This window comes from Primulina huaijiensis, chromosome 10 (assembly GCF_012295235.1).
Source record: "Primulina huaijiensis isolate GDHJ02 chromosome 10, ASM1229523v2, whole genome shotgun sequence".
Classification (NCBI taxonomy): Eukaryota; Viridiplantae; Streptophyta; class Magnoliopsida; order Lamiales; family Gesneriaceae; genus Primulina; species Primulina huaijiensis.
This window is the reverse complement of record NC_133315.1, coordinates 4,153,772-4,176,080: the sequence shown is the minus strand read 5'-3', so window position 1 is coordinate 4,176,080 and position 22,309 is coordinate 4,153,772. Positions and strand designations below refer to the sequence as shown.

At 33.8% G+C, this 22,309-nt stretch overlaps 2 protein-coding genes and 1 long non-coding RNA gene across 9 annotated transcripts; 2 read left to right on the top strand and 1 right to left on the bottom strand.

Annotated features, from left to right (window-relative positions):
• Positions 1-271: 271 nt before the first annotated feature.
• Positions 272-3,102, bottom strand: LOC140985772 (uncharacterized). 2 transcript variants are annotated; one of them, XR_012176845.1, is made up of 6 exons: positions 2,888-3,102; positions 1,653-2,076; positions 1,401-1,516; positions 753-989; positions 593-662; positions 272-496 (listed from the first exon to the last, which is right to left on the bottom strand). It is a non-coding gene; the product is annotated as an uncharacterized lncRNA (long non-coding RNA). The 2 variants fall into 2 exon arrangements; XR_012176844.1 differs by lacking the exon at positions 2,888-3,102 and having other exon boundaries at positions 276-496; positions 1,653-2,334.
• Positions 3,103-9,468: 6,366 nt separating this feature from the next.
• LOC140986158 (probable inactive histone-lysine N-methyltransferase SUVR2) lies at positions 9,469-17,695 on the top strand. 6 transcript variants are annotated; one of them, XM_073454206.1, is made up of 11 exons: positions 9,469-9,542; positions 12,442-12,687; positions 12,788-12,829; positions 12,998-13,030; positions 13,168-13,738; positions 14,248-15,335; positions 15,454-15,719; positions 16,075-16,141; positions 16,258-16,308; positions 17,014-17,110; positions 17,419-17,695. In XM_073454206.1, the coding sequence occupies exons 2-11, from the start codon at positions 12,499-12,501 to the stop codon at positions 17,430-17,432; spliced, it is 2,418 nt and encodes an 805-aa protein (XP_073310307.1). In that variant the 5' UTR covers positions 9,469-9,542; positions 12,442-12,498; the 3' UTR covers positions 17,433-17,695. The 6 variants fall into 6 exon arrangements, with proteins under 6 accessions (XP_073310307.1, XP_073310303.1, XP_073310308.1 ...); XM_073454202.1 differs by having other exon boundaries at positions 17,416-17,695; XM_073454205.1 differs by having other exon boundaries at positions 9,472-9,542; positions 12,455-12,687; positions 17,416-17,695.
• Positions 17,696-18,748: 1,053 nt separating this feature from the next.
• On the top strand, positions 18,749-20,781 carry LOC140985605 (large ribosomal subunit protein uL14). Its single transcript, XM_073453468.1, has 4 exons — positions 18,749-18,870; positions 18,944-19,228; positions 20,409-20,450; positions 20,547-20,781. Exons 1-4 carry the CDS (start codon positions 18,858-18,860, stop codon positions 20,627-20,629), a joined length of 423 nt encoding a protein of 140 aa, XP_073309569.1. The 5' UTR covers positions 18,749-18,857; the 3' UTR covers positions 20,630-20,781.
• The last annotated feature ends 1,528 nt before the right edge of the window (positions 20,782-22,309 follow it).

The following is a 22,309-nucleotide window of genomic DNA, read 5'->3' as shown; positions in this document are numbered from 1 at the left end:
TATGTAATATGTAATGACACTTACAAATGTCTTCTATACTAGTATATAATAACATTGAAAATTGTCATTAATAGTTGTTTATAATGACTTTTGAAATGTCTCCATATGACTTTTACAATGACATTTTTTATGTACATGATTTAATGTTCTATTGTGACATAAAAAATATCATATTTTTTGAAATATCATTGATTTTCAATATTTTCATGATATAATATTCAAAGATATAACAAATTAACATAAATACAAATACAAAATTTTTAAATAGAAATTAAATTGCTAATCAATAATTGTCATTAATTTTGCAATCATTAATGTATAAGACGGACAAATTTGTTACCTCGAAAAATATCTATACCCCAACAAATGTACCAAATGTATTTAGTTTAAGAACTAGCAAATAATTAAGTCTTGTAAAGCAAAACATAAGCAAACTTGTGACGCATCTTCATTCTTCAACCATCTCATCTTAATCAAAATCCAATATTCTTGTCACCTACAATAAAAATTCATATATTTGTATGAATGAAATAAAATTAAAGAATCATAAAATAAAGAGATTAAATTTAATTCAAACTAGTGAATATCATACCAAATGATAAACTGAAAAATTATTATTTATCCAAATGCACCTAGTAGAGATCTTCCTCATTAACTGTCAACTGCAAATATAATTGATATTGGTTTAAAAAGATACTAACATGACAGACATAACAATAAATACTAGTTAATTGAAAAGTTGAATATCATACCAAATGACAAGGACAAACTATCATTCCTCCAAGTGTATCTCCAACCTTTTGTAAAAGATCATATGACCTAATCAAACTCTCTTTCCGTTCTAGGACAACTAGAACTTGTATTTCACACCAATTTGGTCCCAACGTCTGTCTTCCTACTTCGGTATTTGGATCCATGCTACGAACCACTCCTTTTGCCACAATTTTCGTCGAATCAAATAGACTTTTTATTGAGACAGAACTTCCAATCTACGTGAAAGTGCAAAAAAGAAGGTTTTGATAAAAAAAACAATTATAAAATACAATCATCAACAACCATTATGCTAATGAGTATGTCCGTCCAGTTAGCCAGAAAACAAAAAAGCATAAAGAAACATCATTCAAATTAGTTAACTCATGACAGCAAAAAGCAAGAGATTTTACTTAACAATACAAATATCAGATAGAAAATTTCATTTAGAAAAAATAGTCAACATGTGCAAGTCTTTGAAACAATAAAACACAGCCCAAAGTCAATAAAGAATGCTTCTATCGGGATAACAGATTCTCTTGCAAAACTGACTTGAACAAAGTATACAACATTCATACAAATGCAAAAGGTCAAATAAGAGTTATACACAAGCAACAAACAGATTGTTTTTGTGTAAAATGCGATGATACATCTTTATTTTGAATTTCGAGTTACATGATTGGCAAATATAATATGTGGTTGTGTATCTTCCTCATCTCGAAGTTCAAAATGAGATTTTCCAAAAATTTACTCTTACGAGTCATTCCTATCAAAAGAAAATGCTAAAAATTACAAATGCTTTAATATAGAATAAATAAAACATGAAGTAAGCATTATACATATCCAAACTTAATCATTTCAAATAAAATACTATAAGTTTCATATCTTTTTATTTTTAATACCTTCTAAATCATTGTGTTGGTGCTTTGAAACTCCATCCATTTGGTTATTCAACTTACCTTGTATGTTTTGAAATTCTGCACAAGTTTTGATACTACCAAAAGATAAGTAAGTTGAGTTTTTAATTATAAACAAGAAAATGCTAACCTTTTCCGCTAGCTGTCATGCTACCGAGTTCTCTTGCAAGACCAACTTGAACAAAGTACATAAAATTAAGACAAAATCAAAAGGTCCAATAAGAGCAATACAAAAGCAGCAAACAGATCCTTGATGTATAAAGTTACATGCTACCCTTTTTGAACTTCGAGCTACGTGATTGGCAATCATAATTCGAGATTGTGTATTTGCCTTATCTTGATGTTGTCAACAAGGTTTTCCAACAGTTTTACCCACACTAGCCATTCCTATCAAGAGCAAAAGCCACAACTTGCAGATAAAAAAAGTTAGTTATATCCTTTGATATGATAAATAAAAGATCCATAGTGAAAAATGAAATTAAAATATATAATGTTATTATTATTCTAGTATCCAGCAAATCCACTCAACTAGTTTCAATTTATATCATATTAACTAAAGATAAAAAATTATATATGCTAGAAAAAATCTCATCATTAACTAAATATCATCATGCATCAACATCAATTTCAACTCTTGCAACATCATCCCGAACCCAAACGACTTCTTCATGTTCATTCTCGTCTTCGGGATTACAAATACAACTTTGAAGATATGTATCAAAAGGTGTTTTCGTTTGGTTCATTTTTTATTTAGTCTGCAGGCTCTTGATTATGATTGAAAGCTCGCACTATTCATGTTATTTGTGTGATTAAATATCCCTCCTCAAAAGGTGTGATAATGTATAATTCTTGAATAGTGATCATAATAAGATTGTATATTGATCATAATAGTCTTGAATTGTCTTCTTCAATATAATATGAAAATTAAAATTAACGAAAATTTAATAATTAATATAATATTTAAATTTTTATTATATTATTTTATAAATTAATTTCGTAAACAAAATGTCCAGAAACTTAGGGAAAAAGAATAACACAGAACAACAAACCGTGACCCAATTCACAACAAACCGTGACCCAATTCAATTGTGATTCGGCTATGACCGTTCAATCGATAATTGACTTGAATTCACAACAAACCGTGACCCAATTCACAACAAACCGTGACCCAAATCTCCTACAAGATAAATGAAATCAAGTACCATGAATTTGGAACTTACAGGAGATGAGAAGCTTTGTGTAAATCAGAACCGTGACTCAAATCTTTCACAATTCTGAATGAAAAAAGAAATTAATGATGAAAGTGAAAATAGTCACAGGATAAGAGGAAAAGATACTAGGTGGGGTCGGACTTATCTCTTAAATGAGATACCTGGACACATATATGTAGATATATAGATACATATATTGTTTCAAATAAAAGCACCCAACAAAAAAAAAAGAAGGTAAATTAACTCAAAAGCTATGAGAAAATATCACTATGGATTTCGTAGTGGGATTTCCAAGGGCTATCAGAAGATTCAATGCCATTTGGGTGATAGTTAATTGTCTTACGAAGTCAACGCACTTTCAACCTATTAAGACGAAATTCACCATGACTCAGTATGCAGGGTATACATCCTAGAGATAGTCAGATTGTACGGAATTCCAGTGTCTATTGTTTCATACATAGATCTGAGGTTCACATTGTCTTTCTGGAAGAGTCTGCATTCGGCTATGGGAACGAAGTTGTTGTTCAGTACAACGTTTCATCCTCAGACTGATGGTCAGTCCGAAAGGCTGATTCAGATTCTAGAGGATCTACTCCGAGCTTGTGTGATCGATTTCCAGGACAGTTGGGAACCGAAGTTAACTCTAATGGAGTTCACCTATAACAATATTTACCAGTCGTCTATAGGTATGACTCCTTACGAGGCACTTTATGGAAGGAAATGCATATCACCGATACATTGGGATGATGTTAGTGAAAGAGGAGAGTTAGGTCCGAACTTGGTCAAACATACAGCAGATCTAGTAGTCAAAATTCGAGATAGGATGAAGATTGCACAAAGTCGCCAGAAAAAGCTATGCTAATAAGCGACGAAGGGAACTAGAGTTTGAAGTGGGTGACCACGTGTTCATGAAAGTAGCACCTATGAAGGATGTTATGAGATTTGGCAAGAAATACAAACTCGGTCTGAGGTTCATAGGATTGTTTGAGGTTCTGGAGAAGATTGGAATATTAGCTTATAGAGTGACTTTGCCACTGATGTTGGTTGGAGTGCATAATATGTTTCATATCTCGATGATGTGAAAGTACATGTAGAATCCTTCACATGTACTGAATTATGAGCCTCTGTAGTTGACATCGAATATGTCTTACGAGAAAAGGCCTACACAGATTCTGGATGGGCAAAAAAGAAGGCTACGGAACAAAGTTATTCAAATGGTCAAAGTCAAGTGGCTAAACATTGGGAGGAAGAAGCTACTTGAGAAACTGAAACTAACGTGAGGAGTCGCTACCCAGAGTTATTCGGTAAGTCTTAATTTCGAGGATGAAATTTCATTTAAAGGAGGGAGGAATTTTAAGGTCCAAAATGCGATAACGTAATCCAAATGCATGCAAATCTAAGAAAAATGGAAAATGACTAATTACATTAATTAAAAGTGGTAGGCATGTTTACATGTCAAAAATAAAAATTTCTATTAGATTGCATAAATAGTGTTTTCAAGAGTTATTCGAGGTTTGACCGAGGAACGGAGACCAGAGACTATTAGAAGAAAAATATTTTTATTAAATAATTATTTTTAATTATTTAATATATGGTATAATTAATGTGTAAATTAAGAAAATAATGTCTTTTGAGATATTTTTACATGTCGAGTTATATTTTAAATCAGTGATCGATTTTCGACTAAAATAAGGACTTTTTGGAGGCTCGGATAATATTTTCAAAAACTTCCTAAACGATATATTTTTCCTACGCACTAATGAACCTATTATACTAGGACTATTGGGCCTAGATGTCTACCTAAGTATTTATATCAAAAGCCTTGACTCCCAAGCCTATTTTCTCTACAAATCTCATGTTTAAAAAAAAAAAAAAACTAGGGCTCTCTTCCCTAGCATCAGCCGCACACACACTCATGACCAGAGGCTATCTCATGCTGGTTTTGAAGGCAAAATCACAGAAAAGGATTCCTCATCTCTCTGGAAATGCTCTTACGTGTCTAGACTCGAATATTCATGCGTGAATCAGGCGAAGACACGCCTTACACCTTTGTTTTCTCATCATTCAAGCCATATTATGTGTGAATCTATATTCTTGCATGAAAAAATCTGATATCATGATATTATTTACGTTTTTATGGTTTATGCATAGAAAATCTTGGATTTCTTGATATATAATTCACGCTCTTGATGTTGCAAAAGGAGCTGGCAGGTTAGGGATGGTATGAGCATGATTTGAGGTCTGTCTAGGAGTCCTAGATGGGGTTGGATAGGTCTGGTAAAGAGAGGAGAAAGATCTGAACGAGATCATGGGATTTGCAAGGGTTTAGGGTTCGGCCTTGGTTCTTGGAGGGTGCAGACTGTGTGCAGTTGTTGGGTTGCATCCAGAAGATCTAGGAAGGTTGTTTCATGGTCCTAGATGGGTTGAGTCTTGCATGGTTCGTGGGCAAGGGCTGGAACAAAGCAGCTTGGCCCGCGATAACCACATGCGCATGGTTTGGGAATTTTGTGCATGGCTCGGTGCAGGGAGTGTATGCAGGTCTTAGGCTAAGTCGTGATGGTCCAGAGAGGTCTTTGAGGTGGTCTAGTCGTAGGCTGGTAGGGGCTGGTTCATGGCTTGGCTTGGTTTGGATCGAGTTCACCCCATGGCCAATGGGTGTTTCTTAAGGGCCAAGGGTCTCTTGCGTTCCAGAGGTTGCAGCAGGTTTAGTTATGGTTGCTATGGTCTGGACCGAGGCTAGGTTGGTGTGTAATGGGTTGGTCGAGTCTTGGTACGAGTTAGGAAAGGATATGTTCAATTTCAGGTTTATTCGGGTTAAATCCGAGACTTTGATATAAGTTTTAAAACTAATTACGAAACTTAGTCGGGGTGTTTTAAGGTGTTATGGTAAGTTCGGATGGGTTCGAGTCGAAGTTTTAAAGTCCAGGGATAAAATAGGAAATTTAGTGTTTCAGGGGAAAAACAGTCATTTTGCACCTGAAAAATGTTAGGAGTCTTGGAAGTGTCCTGATAAGTGGTTGCTGGTGTCCCCACTGACTATAGGCCAAGGCATAGAACGGAAAAGTGGTTACTGTTGTCCCACTGCTTCGTACCATGGTTACAACTGAGATTGATCAATAAACCGAAAGATGAAAGAATGACCACAATTAATGAACTGATCTCGTCCAAAAAGGAAATGTATATGTATAAAGATGAAAGGAAATGTTTAAGTTTATGCAAATGTTCACGTTAAAGTTATTTTATTAAAAGTATTTTTCACGGTTGCATGTGTATGTATACGTATTACTTGTTATAATGGTTAAGGCATGTTGAGTCGTTATACTTGCAGGTGAGAATGTTTATGTTGAGACAGGAGAAATTGATGATTGAACTGGCCGGACTGGGTGCATTGGAACCCGAGGACCTTGCTAGTTTTCTGCATACCTGATGGTTAAACAGTACTTTAAATATTTTTATGACTTTTATGCTTATGAGTGGTTTTGAGAGGATTTAAAATGTTCATGCTATTTTTGAAAAATGTTAGTTTTAAGTTTGGTTGAATGGTACGATTTTATGATTTTTATTGCATCTATTGATTTTTAAGTAATTAGATGGTTGGATTATTTTTAATGGTGAAATTTAGAAATGTATATATATATTATTGTATAAGGCCGAAGCCTTAGTGGTTTTTTTTATATAAAAATAATAAATTTCAATCCAATTTAAAAGCAATGTAAAAGTTAGGGACGTTGCAAAGTGTTTGATAAAATGCTTCAACCAAAAACATTTTTACACATTCAACTTGCATATCTTTTAAATATTTTTCAAAGTATTTAATCAGTTTTTGCAAAGGATTATTTGAGTGTTTTCCGCTTAATTTGAAAACCAAACTCGATTTAATTTTTCGGTGTTTACTATTTCAAAAACCGAGCTATTGTAGATCAATGTTTGTCCTCCAAACGATCCTATCAATTGGTATCAGAGTTGGTTGTTCTTAAAAGAGAAATTTAAACTGATTTTGATATTTCAAATTTAAAATTTCATACATTTTCTAACATATATATGTCAAGTTGAATTTTCGAGCAACTTGCAACAATTGTGGGAAAAATGACATAACCTTTTCCTTGAGTGTTGAAATGACAACCCACTTTTTGCATTGCAAACTCTTGTAGAGGAATGCAGTGGTGTAAAATTTGCAGTCTGGTTTTGCTCGAGGAAAGTAGTTTATTCATTAAAATCAAATCCTCTGTGCTGCCACATAAAATAGACTATAAAGAAATTTGGTTAGTCATCCTATCTTTTTATCAGTTTCAAATTTTCAAAAATATAGGGGATTAGCTCATTATAATTTTAAAGGGGAGAGAAAGTTAGTGCTTAAATTTTTTTGAAAATATGGATTTTTTTTATTCACACAAAAGGGGGAGAAATATGTTAGATGAAATCATTATTTATCTAAGTTTTGTGATCATAATTAAATAGATAAATTGTTGGGTTGAGAAACACAAGAAGTCTTTATTTTGAAGATAAAAATAACTTTTTATTATGTTTCTAACATATTTACTCAAGTGTGAAATTGTTATCTCAAGTTGGAAGTTGAAACTCGAAATCAAGCAAACTAAAAATTTGGCGAGCTACAATTTTTCGATGATATCCTATAGCTCGGTGATGCAAATGATAAGACGCCATAATGAGTGAATAGAAAACTCAATTTTACACAAGTTATATTTCACAACATCTCTGTTGGTTCGGATTTTATCTAGGCGAAATATTAGTCGCAAGATTGAGCTGATGGAAACGGAAACAACAATCAGCTTGAATGTAGCAGTTCTGGAATTTTGGCCATATCTCTCAGCTCTATTATTCAAATGGACCGATTCAATATGCATTACAAAGCTACATAAATGATCTACAAATCATCTTCATAAGTCCAAATCTGAATCAGATCAAAAGAAGCTAATAAACCATAATAAATTTGTTGGTTTTACAAAAAAACAAGTTCCAAATTGCTAATAGCCTGATCTATCAAGTGTACCATTCTCATACAAACTTAGAATTGAGTGATTCTTGATTCCATAAAAAGCTAAGAGAAATAACTACAACTTTTATGTTTATAAGTGATAATAAATAAACGAATCAAAAGCTATAACAATGCAAAACCAACAGCTCGACTTGTACTAGCTTGACAACAACTCAGATCATTCCAAAAGCTCAAGCTCATAACAGACCACCAAATTAGCACATTTAGATTAGCTCGATTTGATAAAAACTCGGTTTTATAAAATGGACAGAAACATGAATTTGACCATTGCAATATAGAAATCCGTACACAATATTTCCAAACAGTCATATTCTTGTGTCTATCGTATATATCACTATTGGGGGCTGTATATACAATACAAGTTTTGGAAGATGATTTAAAGCATGAGCATCCTACATAAAGAAATTTGCTAGAATAAGAGTAAGCTCAAGTGTGGGGATACATTAGATATATACATACACTGTAAAAATCCTCACACACAATCACTCACATATATATATGATAGTTGGGCTTCAAAGTTTAGTTAAATGAGTCTTCACACATAGATATAAAGATAGTGTTTGTAGTCTAAACATAAAAGACATTAAAAATTCTGCGGATTTTGAGGTTGTTTTCCTACAATCGAGTGTAATAGGAGTTTCAATTAGGTAATGAATAAGTTCTAAGTTAAAATGAGTTTGTACAATGAGTTCTATATATCAAAATCTTCTAGTGAATCCTTCCTAGGTGGAAAAAAGGGTGTCGTAAGAGTTACTAATCTCCGAACATCTATAAAATAATTTGTATCTATTTATTTATTGTATTTTATTATTGCTACTGTTTTTAAGATACATCGTTGAAACAATTTATGTGTTCTTTAAATATCCAAAATATTTCATATCAAGTGTTTGATAAATTATTCGACAAAAAATGTTTTTACACATTCAACTTGCATATCTTTTAAATATTTTTCAAAATGTTTAATTGTTTTTGCAAGAGATTATTTTGACTGTCTTCCGCTTAGTTTGAAAAACAAACCCGATTTAATTATCGATGTTCAATATTTCAAAAATTGAGCTATTGTAACCCAATCTTTGTCCCCCGAACAATCCTATCACTTATACAAATAAGTTTTGTTTTAGTCATATATATTTTTATCACAAATGTTCATTAATAAATAATTTTTAAAAGTAAAAGATGGAATCTAAGAAAAAATAACTCGATTCCATGTTTTATGTGTAATTGTTTAACCTAAATATAAATTTGATTTAATCTAAATAATCCATTGAAAAAATATAATTATTAATTTTTATATTTTATTTTTAAAAAATCGACAATACTAAAAAAAATGCATACATTCATTGTAGGAGTAATCAAATAAATTCCAAACAATAATTTTAATATTGTAACAACAAATAATATCTTTATAAAAAAAAATTAAATTGTAAAATTATATTTCAGAAGTGTTCGTATGAAATTGGTGACAAAATTAACTCCTAATATTACAACCTGAAATTAATGAAAACTATAATCAAAATATTACATTTGAATAAGTTTGAGATGTAATGATATACGTGGCATGCTGATGTCATAATTAAATTTCTTCCCTCTCCCCTACACCTCACTGTAGACTGCAGCGTAAGCCCTCGGAAGAGTTTGTGAATGCTGGTGAGATTTTCATATGTTTTCCCCTCTTTCGGTAAATACTTGTGTTGAAAATTCTCACTCTCTCTCTCTCTTTGGATTTTTAAATTCAATTTTATTCCCTTTTCGTGCATGATGATTATTGTTGCGGTGAAATGCAGTCATTTCCGGCATGGATTGACTTGGAATCTTGTTCTTGCGATTAATAAAATTTAAAATCTTTTAGTTTAAAATCTTTAGTCTTAAACTTTTTTCTTAAGATTTTGTGTTTCAATTTTTAAGGGTTTTGAGGGTTTACGGCGAGTACATTGTTTTTAAACGCATGTGTTTCGCCTTTCTGCCTTTTCTTGCCATGAAACTTGTCTTCTTTTCTCTTTTAATTTTTTTTTTCAGGTGTTCTTTTTGGGTCTATTGCTACTATAACGTGGTTAATGTCTACAAGTTTATTTAATTTTAGGGGTTATGGCGGCCACATTTCTTTGCCTTGAGTTGTGAGGGAACTTAATCCACTCTATGTGCATTTTTAATTAGTGTACTTTTTTACACCATGTTTTTTTCATCATGGATCTCTATTTTGGAGGATAGAGCATGAAAGATGAGGATATGAATTGGAGATGACCTTACAACAAATTTTTTCATTCACCCGTCTGCGACCATATTTTTTGTTTCTGCTATAGATAATTGGAATCTTATTATCTGACTAACTCTAGACAAAGATTCCTTTTCCCCCCTTCAAATATCTGGGGATTCAAGGGTTCCCGGCACTGCCCCCTTCAAATTGTGGAAATTGTTTATTTTCATTTTACTAAGGGGTTAGATTTGAAAATTTTAAATTTTTTATGAGATCCAATGACTAAATTAAGGTTCAATTTGGCTACTAATCTTATCTTATATCTGTTGTCTTAAAAGTATAAACTAACAGTTTGTAGGAAATCATTCTCAGCCTTTTCAAGCGTTTTGAAACCTTTTGAGAAGTTTCTGGTCCTTATCATTCTGACGAATAAATCTCGGCTTAGAGCACAGTCAATTTCATGTGTCAATAGTTTTTGAAACAGTATATTGTTGATCACCTTTGTTTCTTGCTTCTGGATACTGTTGTATTACATATTGATTACTACCCGCCGAAATAGTAGCCACCGTTCACTCAACTTAGGTATTGGAGCTGAAAATTTTCAGTTTTTTATTAGGTTTGATAGCTGGAAGGGTCAATTTCTACAGCCATCTTAATTGGCTGTTGTCTGGAAACCAACAATGTGTAGTACTAATAATCATTCTCAATCTATTCACGAGTCTGAAGTCTTCGATCAGTTTCTGCTATATTATTTTCATAGTGAGGAACATATCTTGGTTAATCTTAGGTGTTGTTTGAGCTCTCAGCATTACTGTAAAGTCCTCACCCGAACTACTACTAAACATACAGACTATCAAGCATGCATAATTAAACTTGATAATAACAATTAAACAGCGGAAACCAAATAACTTAATAATTTTATAACCCAAATGAAAACAGTACAATAATCTCAATCTAAATCGGCAATACAACCAAATCGAAATCATAATCATGCACGAGAATACGAGAAACCAAATAAAACCTCCAATGAATCACCACAGAAAACCCAACTGCTCTGACCTTACGAACCGTCCAACCTAAGACATGCCCATTGGAATTGGGTGTCCAAGATAAAAACAAAGACGTGAGCGACAATCGCTCAATACGAGAATGTACGAGTATACAAACTGATATGTTGAATGTGAAATTCAATATGCTCAGATATCAAGGATCAAATCAAGAATCTCATGCTCAGTCTAGAGGCGTCTGAGTGTGTAGTCTCTGATATGTTTTGGCTCCCGCACTCATCATCAAGACGCGGACCTACAATGTCCAAGGTCATCAGAACCCGCAAGTCCCGTCGGACACTGTAGCTCTCGATACCCAACCATTCACAATACAGAACAAGGCTGAGCGACCCTGACAAACGAGGTATATAATATGTCAAAACAGTAAAATATGTATTATGCAACAGATAAATATGCATCATATAAGTGTGTATATAACGCTTGGATATCTCATTCAGTACATCACGTATCTCACTAAAACAATCTGAGTGAAAGTTTACTCGTCTGAACCTAGACAATACCAACATATTGAAATCATTGTCATGCCATTTCCATAATTACTAAACATGCTTCAACGGATGACGTCTCGATCTGCGTGTTTCGATTCACCGACCTTTACTTGAGTCAACACTAGCTCCGAAGCTTCCCGACACTAATTTTCTTTCCATGTGTAGTATTTACATTTGGGATACTTAATCGAGTGTTAAAAAGTTCTTGCAGTTCCAAACTGTTTCTCCTGCACATCTTTATTCCTTAAATGTTATATCTCTGATACTTGTTTAGAAATTTAAAGAACCTATTTCAATTGTGAATCCTGGTCACCATAAATTTAGATCTTAAAAGGCCAAGTGAAAATGAAAAACCTTTAGAGTCAAACGGTCATATGGTTGATATGGTGAAATAAGTTTTTTTGTTTTTTAAAAAATTTGTATGCATTGGCAAATTATAATGAAGTGCCAGGAATATCTGCAGCAGATTTTTTGGTGTGTTGGAATTATTTTCTCGCTTTCTCGTTTATGGTGGAGAATTAGCGTTCTATGTTAGGGAATTACCATCCATATTCAGTATCCTGGGCCTGATATTGAAAATTTACACATGCTTCGCTGAAAACCATGCATGCATTTAATTATTGGAAAAAATGGTGCAGAGATCCAGGATTTGGCTTTTGCTTGTAATTATAAGTGAAACGGTGATAATTCTCATCAACCTGAATGAATTGTTGATGTACTGTTTTCTGTATTTCTGGTTGGTTTTAAAGGTTCCTTAAAACGGGTAATGTTTTCTGTTTTTCTGGTTGATTTTAAAGGTTCCTTGATTAGGGAAAAGTCGGAAAGCTAAAACTTGGGACACAAAATATCTTCAAATGAGCAAGGAAACAAAAAAGAAAGTTGCAGGTGCCTTTGATGCTATGAAGAATCTTGGGATCCCTGCAGATAAGGTGAAGCCTGTATTAAAGAATTTGCTGAAATTGTATGATAAGAACTGGGAGCTTATTGAAGCTGAAAATTATAGAGCCCTTGCTGATGCTATATTTGAGAGTGAGGAAGCAGAAGTATGTATGTGGACTCAGTCCAAATAATTTATTTCTGCCTGTTTTGTTTCTAGTGTTTCTCTGTCCTTCAATTTTTTCATTTCTATTTGTGATATTTCAGACATCAAGATCAATGCATGCAGTAAAGCTGGCAAACAATGAAGTATGATATCTTTTTTCACGTGTTATGCTTAATTGACAAAAACTAGTTGTACTGTAAATAAATATCCGTGTTCCACTCATTTTACTTCTATTTTATGACATTTGTCAAATTTCCCATGTGATTAGGGTGATTAAAGGTGCTAATATAATGATTTGTGTTATCTCTCAGGCTGCAGATCACTCAAAGAGGAATGTGAACGAAGTATGGAATTTATTTGCAAGAGAAATTGTGCTTCATCTTGAAAGTCGCAATACTAGTTGTACTCATACTGTTAACTTCTATTACTTTAATTTTGATTACACATTATGACGCTGTACTTGCTTAATTAACCTACACAGAAAGAGGACTACTTGGAGGAAGATGCTACTGAAGAGCCTGAACGGCCTTTGAAAAGATTGCGACTAAGATACCAAGAAAATCTAACATCCTCTATCAATAACTCTAGTGTGCCTGTAACTCCATTAATCATACCCAAAGAAGAACCAGATGTACTACCAGAGAACCAGGCTCTGAATCTAAATCAGTCACAAAGCAAGGTGGAGTCATCTCAGCCTACCCCCGGAAACCCAATATTTAAATCACAAGCTGGAATGTTCCAGTCACTTGGTAAAAATAAAGGAAAGCAGCCAGTTTCTCCCAATTCATCAATGGTCCATGAGAGTTGTGATCCCAGCCGGCCCAGTGACTCCCAAGGACGTTGTAAAAATACCCCCTTGAGAATTGCTTCTCATCCAATGCAGCTACTAGACAAAGGAAAGGGCTCTCTCTCTCCAATTCCTGAGAAGGGTTCAGCCTCTGATAATTCGATGGTCACGGTGCATCTCAAGGAGCTAAATATCGAGCCTGATACTTTTCAGACGCTCAAAAGGAAAAACATTGAAAATCATGCTTTAATTACCTGCCATCCAAGTATGTCCTTTTCTTTTGTTGTAGGCACATTGTTTTTTTGATTAATTGGATTAGATTGTTTGGATCTAGCTTCTATTATTCATTTTGTATGTACAATTGTTTTCTGCCGAAGATTTTGGATCAGTGATATTCTTTTGCCTTTCTCTCAGAGATTCTGGTTATTACTAGTTTTATTGGTTTATGCTTTAATCATTGCATGGCTAGTGGCCTATTATTCGATATATTTTTTTGTCTCAATGTAGATCAATTTTGAAAATCTCTTGATTGTGATATGGTGGTTTCTCTACTTTATTTATTTGTTGCATTTAATTTGTAGCTCATGCTTGACACATCATCTGTATAAGGTTATCTGCTACAAGTTTACTTTGAATAAAGGAACTGTTGTAGAATTTTGCCTATAAGTTGCCATTCTATGGATTACAGATCAGTCGGCTGCATAGTTATCTAGTACGATGGTTACATTCAGTTAAAATGGTGGTTTTGATATATCTCAGCATTTCAATTGACAGGTGAAAGTGATTCAGCTATTGGACCATTTCCACCATATGAAAGGGCAGAAAATGATAATCATGCAATGATCTCAGATGTACACTCTTCTAACCTTGAGATTGCTTCCTCACCTTGTGGAGAGGTAAAAATATTGTTGAACTGCGACTTGGCTCTTAGAAAGCCTGACTTCCATATGCCTTGTCTTGAAGCTGTTCTAAAATCTGTGGAGGATAATTTTCTGAGATCATACAAAACCGTGGACCCAAAAATTTCTGTGAGGAACCTTATGCAAGAAATGTGTGAATGTTTTCTTGGATTTGGAACTGAATCCACTAATGCGTCACCAGAAGCCACTGGTGTGACACCGGCTAGCGACTTATTGAAGAATTCTTCTGGAATTGTTGATTCTCAGTTTGATGCTGAAATGATTCTGCCCAAAATATTACTAGCTCTTCCATCTTATGATGGCCTTGGCGAAGGTTTACAGCCTAACGAGATGGGTAGTGGCGAGGATCATGTAACAAATGGAAAACTTCAAGACAATGATATCGAAGGCGAGGCTAGTTTGATGGTTGGTAAGGAGTGCTTGTTGACTCGTGAAGGGATCATGTTTCTTTATGATGCTATTGACATATCCAAGGGACAAGAAAAAGTGGCAATTACACTGGTAAATGGATTCAATAATGAGTGCACACCATCTTTCTGCTACATAACACAAAATGCTGTTTTCCAAAACGCGCATGTAAATTTTGCTTTAGCTCGTATAGGAGAAAACAAGTGTTGTTCTACTTGTTTTGGTGATTGCCTATCATCGTCTACACCCTGTGCTTGTGGGCTTGAAACTGGAGGTGAGTTTGCATACACTTTGGATGGCCTTGTTAAGGAAAATTTTCTTAGTCAGTGTATTTCCATGAGTCGAGATATGAAGAAACACTGCCAATTTTTCTGTAAGCTGTGTCCGCTTCAGAAATCAATAAATCAGGATGTTACTGAACCTTGCAAAGGTCATCTCATGAGGAAATTCATCAAAGAATGCTGGTGGAAATGTGGCTGTAATAAACAATGTGGCAATCGAGTGGTACAGAGAGGAATAACTTACCGGATGCAGGTATTAGTGTGGCTGCGTCTTGAGTTCCCCCTCTCCCACAACCCACCTACCATTGTTGGCAATTATTTTATAGAAGTTGCCTGATATTTCCATTTGTTTTTCTTATCATTCATTTTAGGTGTTTATGACTGCTGAAGGAAAAGGGTGGGGTCTACGCACGCTGGAAGACATTCCAAAAGGTGCATTTGTCTGTGAATATGTTGGAGAGGTTTTAACCAACTCGGAGCTCTTTGATCGTGTTTCACGGAGTCCTCAAGGAATGAAACATTCATATCCTGTTCTTCTTGATGCCGATTGGGGTTCTAAAGGAGTGCTTAAAGATGAAGAAGCTCTTTATTTAGACTCGACATGTTATGGGAATGTGGCAAGGTTTATTAATCACAGGTAACTTCGTTTGATATATTGCAGTTGATATGTTGATGTATTCCATTTTTGTTTCTCTTTAGTTATACTGGTGGATCTTCCATCTCTGTGATCTGTGGGAGATAGATTTAGGTAACTAAGTTTGGATTTATGTAAGCAGCACTATGGACTTGGTTCATGAAAGGCTTCATACGCCTTTTGAAACTTATTTCTTATTACACCAATATGTAAATAGTTAAGCTTGGTGCTCCTTTCTATTATGCTATAAATGCTGGTGTTGGCATGCGTTCTCAAATTATGTTATCTTTCTTTCACACTTCTCAAAGACAAGAAGTGTTCCTGACATCATTTTCTGCCCTTTTTTCGATAATGTTAGATGCTATGACTCAAACTTGGTGTCGATACCAGTTGAAGTGGAGACTCCTGACCACCACTATTACCACGTATGAGATCTCATACTTTTGTGGTGTCTTTTAACTCTCTCCTGTTCCACAGTTTTTGGAGTCACGGATCTTAGTCCGTGTTATTAAAATGTTATTTTTTTGGTGACCAAACACAGCTTGCTTTATTCGCTACAAGAAATGTGAAAGCTATGGAAGAACTCACTTGCGTAAGTAGGTTATGTTTTGTGTATCTGCAATGTACAAATCTGATTTCCATTGTCGTAGAAGGCGAAGTTCGAATGTTATGTATGTAGCATATTATATGAGGAATTATGTAAGATAAAATTACTTTGTTTTGATGATTGAATATTGGATTGGTGGTTCTGAACATTTGTGTGGAATACTGAGTAGCATTTTATATCAGGAATACGAAAGGAAAGTCTTCTTGTTTTAACGGACAGATTGTTCTGGTTAAAATTCTCTTTGAATCTAGTCCTAGAATCAGATGATAATTCAATCCTGTAGCTCGACCAATCAAAAAACTGGTTTGTTGACTGGATGCCATAAATTCCTCAGAGTTGAAGAGGAAACATAAGATTTAAGTATCCTAGTACAAAGTTCTGGACAATCAGAGAAAGAAGAAAAACAATAGGGGGTAAATTAAGTTTAAGTTTCTGCTAAAATCATTTGTCACCCATTAAGTAAGTTATATTTTGTCACCCAATTTTCAGTTTAAGATTTGCCAGATGCTCCAGTTTTTTATATGTAGTCTTTCCTAGCTGACCATTGTTTTAATGCATGCTTGTTTTCCATAATGTGGCTACAATGATGCTGATCTCGTTTTTGTTTTCTACGACCCGTTACTATGTTAATCTCAATTTAAGAAGTAAATGAGCTTTTTGCTGAGAAGTTTCACATGTTTGAAAATGCAGGACTATCGCATGGATTTTGATGACAATGACCATCCAATTGAAGCATTCCAATGTCTTTGCGGCAGTAATTTCTGCCGCAGTATCAAGCGGTTGACTGGTAAGTACAACAAAAGGCTCAACATTTATTTCTCACCGTCCATCTTCAGTTTGAACCTTTTACTGTAGGGTACCCTAACATCTTGTCTTTCCAAGTTTGTGCATGTTACTTTCTTGTAATGTGTTCAAAAAACTTAACAAGTGATGATCTACGTTTCGAATTGGAGGTCACCCGCGACCTCAATTTATTTTTCCAATACGTGTTTATATCGGATGTCATACTCAACCGGTATTGACAGATTAATTTGATTTCATGACACACATTGCTTATTGATTTTCTTACTTGCCATTTGTGCTTCTTACCAGCAGGTTATGGACAGTAGGATCTAGCTCAAGAAGACGCCGCCGAGGAGTGTATTTTCCCTACCCTTTTACTAGGGCTTTTGTAATATCTAGCTGTAAGTTTTTTGTGACTATTATGTTGCAAAAAACACTAGCCATGGAGGAGGGCTTTATCCCAACTTTTCCTTATTTTGTTTTAGGTGTCACTCAACTTTTGGTTAAGAGAACAGCTTGGTTTAACTTGAGAAGTTTTGGGATGAAGTTTATCATCATAATTTATAAAAGAAGTGGATTTGAGCTTAAATTCCAGACTTTATATTTTATTAATCACGAAAATCTTGATATGTTATTTATCTTATGTAAAATAGAACTAATGCATTTGCTATATAAAAAAAAGAGGTAAGATAAATTAAGAAGCTATAAATATTTGTGATTTCCGAATTAATAAAATTTTCTAGATATTGCAAATTAATGCAGTTATTTATAAAGTGTATATTTTCTAATATTATCATGTTATCATTTAGTTTAATATATATATATAAAATAAAATTTGTTACTAATTTAATTCCTTGACCGTAGAGCATGTTTAGTGTTTAACAGAATTAAATTTCAATGTTATAGAAAATATGATTTTAGAACTAATTTATTTTTTTAAGGATGTGAACGAAAAACTACTAAATGATTTATCTTTGTTTTATTTAAAATATGTTTTTAAGTTCTACAATTATTAAATTTTTATAAAATCATCTTCTCCNAGTTATAAAGGATAATTATATTTTGGTTCCATAATTTTAATTTGTTCAGTCTTTATAAAATGAAAATTTTAGTTTTATCTCATAACTTGCATAATTATTTTTCATTTTCTATTATGTTAATGATCCATTTGCATTTTTACTCCAGTAATTTAAATGTTTTTTTTAAAAAAAATTTGCAAAGTTGAAGTTGAATTCATATTTTTAATCTTGTAGTTGCATAATTTTTTAACCGGAATCCGTCGTGTTTTCCTCTAAATAATATTCTAAAAAAATCAAGATACATATGAAAATTTACTTCCAAAAATTCACATCAGCATCCACATTCGTCACACAAGCAATTTTTTTACAAAAACGACGAACTCCTGTCAAAAAATGATCAAAAAATAAAATTACTAAGTTAAAAGCTAAAAATGCAAATTCATCGTACCAAAAATGAAGGAAAAAACATGTAAATTATATGATTAAAAAAACATGAGAACTACTTAGACTAAAAATACAAATTTATGACCAAAATTGAAAGAAAGTTCAAATTACCATGTAAAAATATAATTTTCAAATATTTTGTTTGTTGGTGTTAGGTCTATTATCCCGATTGGATGATTAATATCGGGCCTTACCAAAAATTAGAAGCCCATTTAAGTTTTAGTGCTGATAAAACCCTAGCCCACAAATATACAAACTCCCTGTGAGCGACTGGGAAGAATCGGCAAAATGTCGAAGCGAGGTGAGATCTCTGAACTCTAGCTGATGAAACCTGTAATCTTTACTGGCCTTATCGATTATCTGTGCATATACAGGACGTGGAGGATCGGCGGGGAACAAGTTCAGGATGTCGCTTGGTTTGCCGGTGGCGGCGACGGTGAACTGTGCGGACAATACGGGAGCGAAGAATTTGTATATCATATCGGTGAAGGGAATCAAGGGAAGACTAAACAGGCTTCCCTCAGCTTGCGTTGGAGACATGGTGATGGCTACCGTGAAGAAGGGAAAGCCAGATCTCCGCAAGAAGGTCATGCCCGCTGTTATTGTTCGCCAACGCAAGCCATGGCGTCGAAAGGACGGTGTCTTCATGTACTTTGAAGGTATTTTGCGCTGGCTAATGCATTTTTTAGTCGTTATCTACTTTTTGGTTATGAGTGGATTTGTTGCTTAGGTTTCTTGATTTTTCTGTGGTTCCTAAGCTCTGATTTTTATGTCATATGAGTGATATTTTAGTTTTTCATCATTTTTCTTGATTATTTTTAACGAAAGCTCTTGTTTTGAGTTGCATGCTTCTGCTACACGTAGATGCTTACTCTGTTTTTTCTATCTCTGGACGCCAATGTGTGGTCCCGTTGTTGTTTACTGAATTAGTTGAGAAAATCCTGTGATCAATTGGTTTTTCGGAAGGATGCAAAGCCGCACAGAAATTGTTTATTGGTTGCTCGTTTGGATAATTCAGGTTAAGAAAATGCTCCAACAGTGAAGAATGAAAATCAGCATGCTCAAAAGCTAAAAAATAAAATGGCACTCAAAGATTTGACCTTGTGCATTTACTAGTGGCATTTTATATTTCTACCGTACTGCTGTTTTGTGTATATTTTACCTTGCACAGAACTTGATAATATATTTACGGTTAGTTGTCCCATATCGGTTGGATAAAATTCGGGCTTGGACAATCCTCCCCTTTTGAGCTAGCTTTTGGGGATAAGTTAGGTCCAAGTTCCAATTTTAACATGATATCAGAGCTCAGTTTCCACCGTTGTGTGTTGGACTGCCCATAATTGGGTCATCCATCGTTATGTGTTGTACTGTCCATAGTTGGGTCATCCGTTTTGTCAATATTTGGGTCATTTGTAAATTTCATGTTATAGATGTTCATTCTTGTGCGTGAGGAGAGTGTGTTAGTTGTCCCACGTTGGTTGAATAAAATTCCTGAGAGTTGCATATATGGACTTGGACAATCCTCCCCCTTTGAGCTAGTTTTTGGGGTTGAGTTAAGTCCAAGTTCCAATCTTAACATTTACGGAGTTAGAAGTTAGCTAATGTTCCATGTTCGTCAGCTTGGTACATGCGGATTGGGTAAAATGGTACCTATCTTTATCACTAATTATATGTATGTATTTATATTTGCGTGTGAGTTCTTTCATATCCCGGATAAAAAAAACCAAATCATTTCATCCATGTATAGATGTTAGAGAACATTGTGAGATGCTGATCTTGATTGATTATACATGAAGATGAACATATATACTATACTCATCCTTGTTTTTGACTTCACAGATAATGCTGGGGTTATAGTGAATCCCAAAGGTGAAATGAAAGGTATTGATGGATCATTAGTATTGTTTATAAAACTAAAAATCCTGTCTTCCCATTTTGCTATAACTTTGATATATCAATTCTATCATTATGTGATAGGTTCTGCAATCACTGGCCCAATTGGAAAGGAGTGTGCTGATCTTTGGCCTAGGATTGCTAGTGCTGCCAATGCTATCGTCTAGAAGTTTTTAAGTTTTGAGTTCTTGAAATTGTGTGCTTGTGTTTCTTTTTTCATGTGACACTCTCAGTTTAAGTGATCAGAATTGTCATGTCTATTGGAATGTTTCTACAAGAACTGTTTTACGATATATGAAGGAGGTGTGGTGCTTATTTACTTTTTTGGGAAAGTAGTTTTTTTGTTTTGAATGCTTGTGATTTATTATGTGATAAGCTACTTGTCTCAAGGCATCGAACTCACTGCTTCTCGAAAAGAAGTTGTGCTAAATTGAAGAAATTTGATTCTTCTGAAACTTAACGAAGCACCAAGGGTTACAATATTGGTTTGATATAAAATGTAGCGATAAATCGAGATGATCCAATGAGCTCTTGGAACCTCGAGGAGTTGTATAACCAATTTGATTTTTGGGGTAAAATTCTGTAATGTACTTGAGACACTGTTGGGATGCCTTGATCTCGTTTTTATCACCAGGTTTAATAGATAAAAAGACTAGGTAAAAGTAGGGAGATTCTATACCATATACCCGGTGTGCTTGGAATCCACTGTGCCTTGGTTGAAAGTCCCCACACTCCATGAATGGTGAAGATCTACCAAGCACATGTTGTGCCTGGTGTATAGAATCTCTCATAAGACATACTTTGATATACATGATAAGATAAACATTTGATATACAATATAAAGATAAGTTAAGGATAGATAAGATATAGGATATTATATTTAATGTTTGGTATGATTTTAATATCAGTGATTAAATTTATATATTAGATTGTAATGACAAAATTAACCTTATCATAAAAAATTTTATAATTTCAAAGTTGTTGCTTGAGTTCATATTTCTTATTTGTTCATGCGTCGACAGTGTTTGCATGATTTATTTATTTTTACCTAATTTTATATATTATAAAATATGATAATTGAGCCCTTAATTTTGCGAGTCAAGTCAAATATCAATTTTTAAGGTTAATCGAGTGATACTAATAATTTTATTGAGATTTATAAAAATCATTTTATAATTATCTAGAGTTCATTTATATAATTATCATATTATATAATATATAAAAATATTTATTTGATGGGGCGGTGAAATGAGAGAACAATATGGTTTATGATTTTTATATATTGAGGACAATTAAGTCATTTGTGGTGTTTTTTATCATTAAATTAAAATTATCACATATCATAAAAGAGATATTTTATCTTTGTATAAAATTATTTATCAAATATCATGAGCTTTCTAAAAAGGTATCAAACGTGGATAAGAAGGATCATTTATTATTTTTTTTACCCAGTGTACCAAACTATACTTAAAAGTATATGGGGCGTGAGTATACAAGGAGGCAAGGCAGTGATTTGTTTCAAGGTGTGAAATAATGAAGTAAAGCCACTCCTATTTACCATACATGGTTGATTAATTTGTAAAATTTTAGAAATTAAATTAAAAAAATGCATGACGATTTTGTTGTGTATTACAAAATAGTAATCTCATCAACACTCACCATTCTGAATCATTATTATCCCGTCCATGCCAGATAGAAAAGAAGAAAAGTGATAGAAGAGAAGAAGAAATGGCACACTTTATTCCTTCTTTCAAACTTTTTGGATTGTGATTCGATCTCTTCGATGGAACGGAACACCTCTTATCCATTCAGGAATACTTTTTAGGCAGATTCGATCACACGTACGG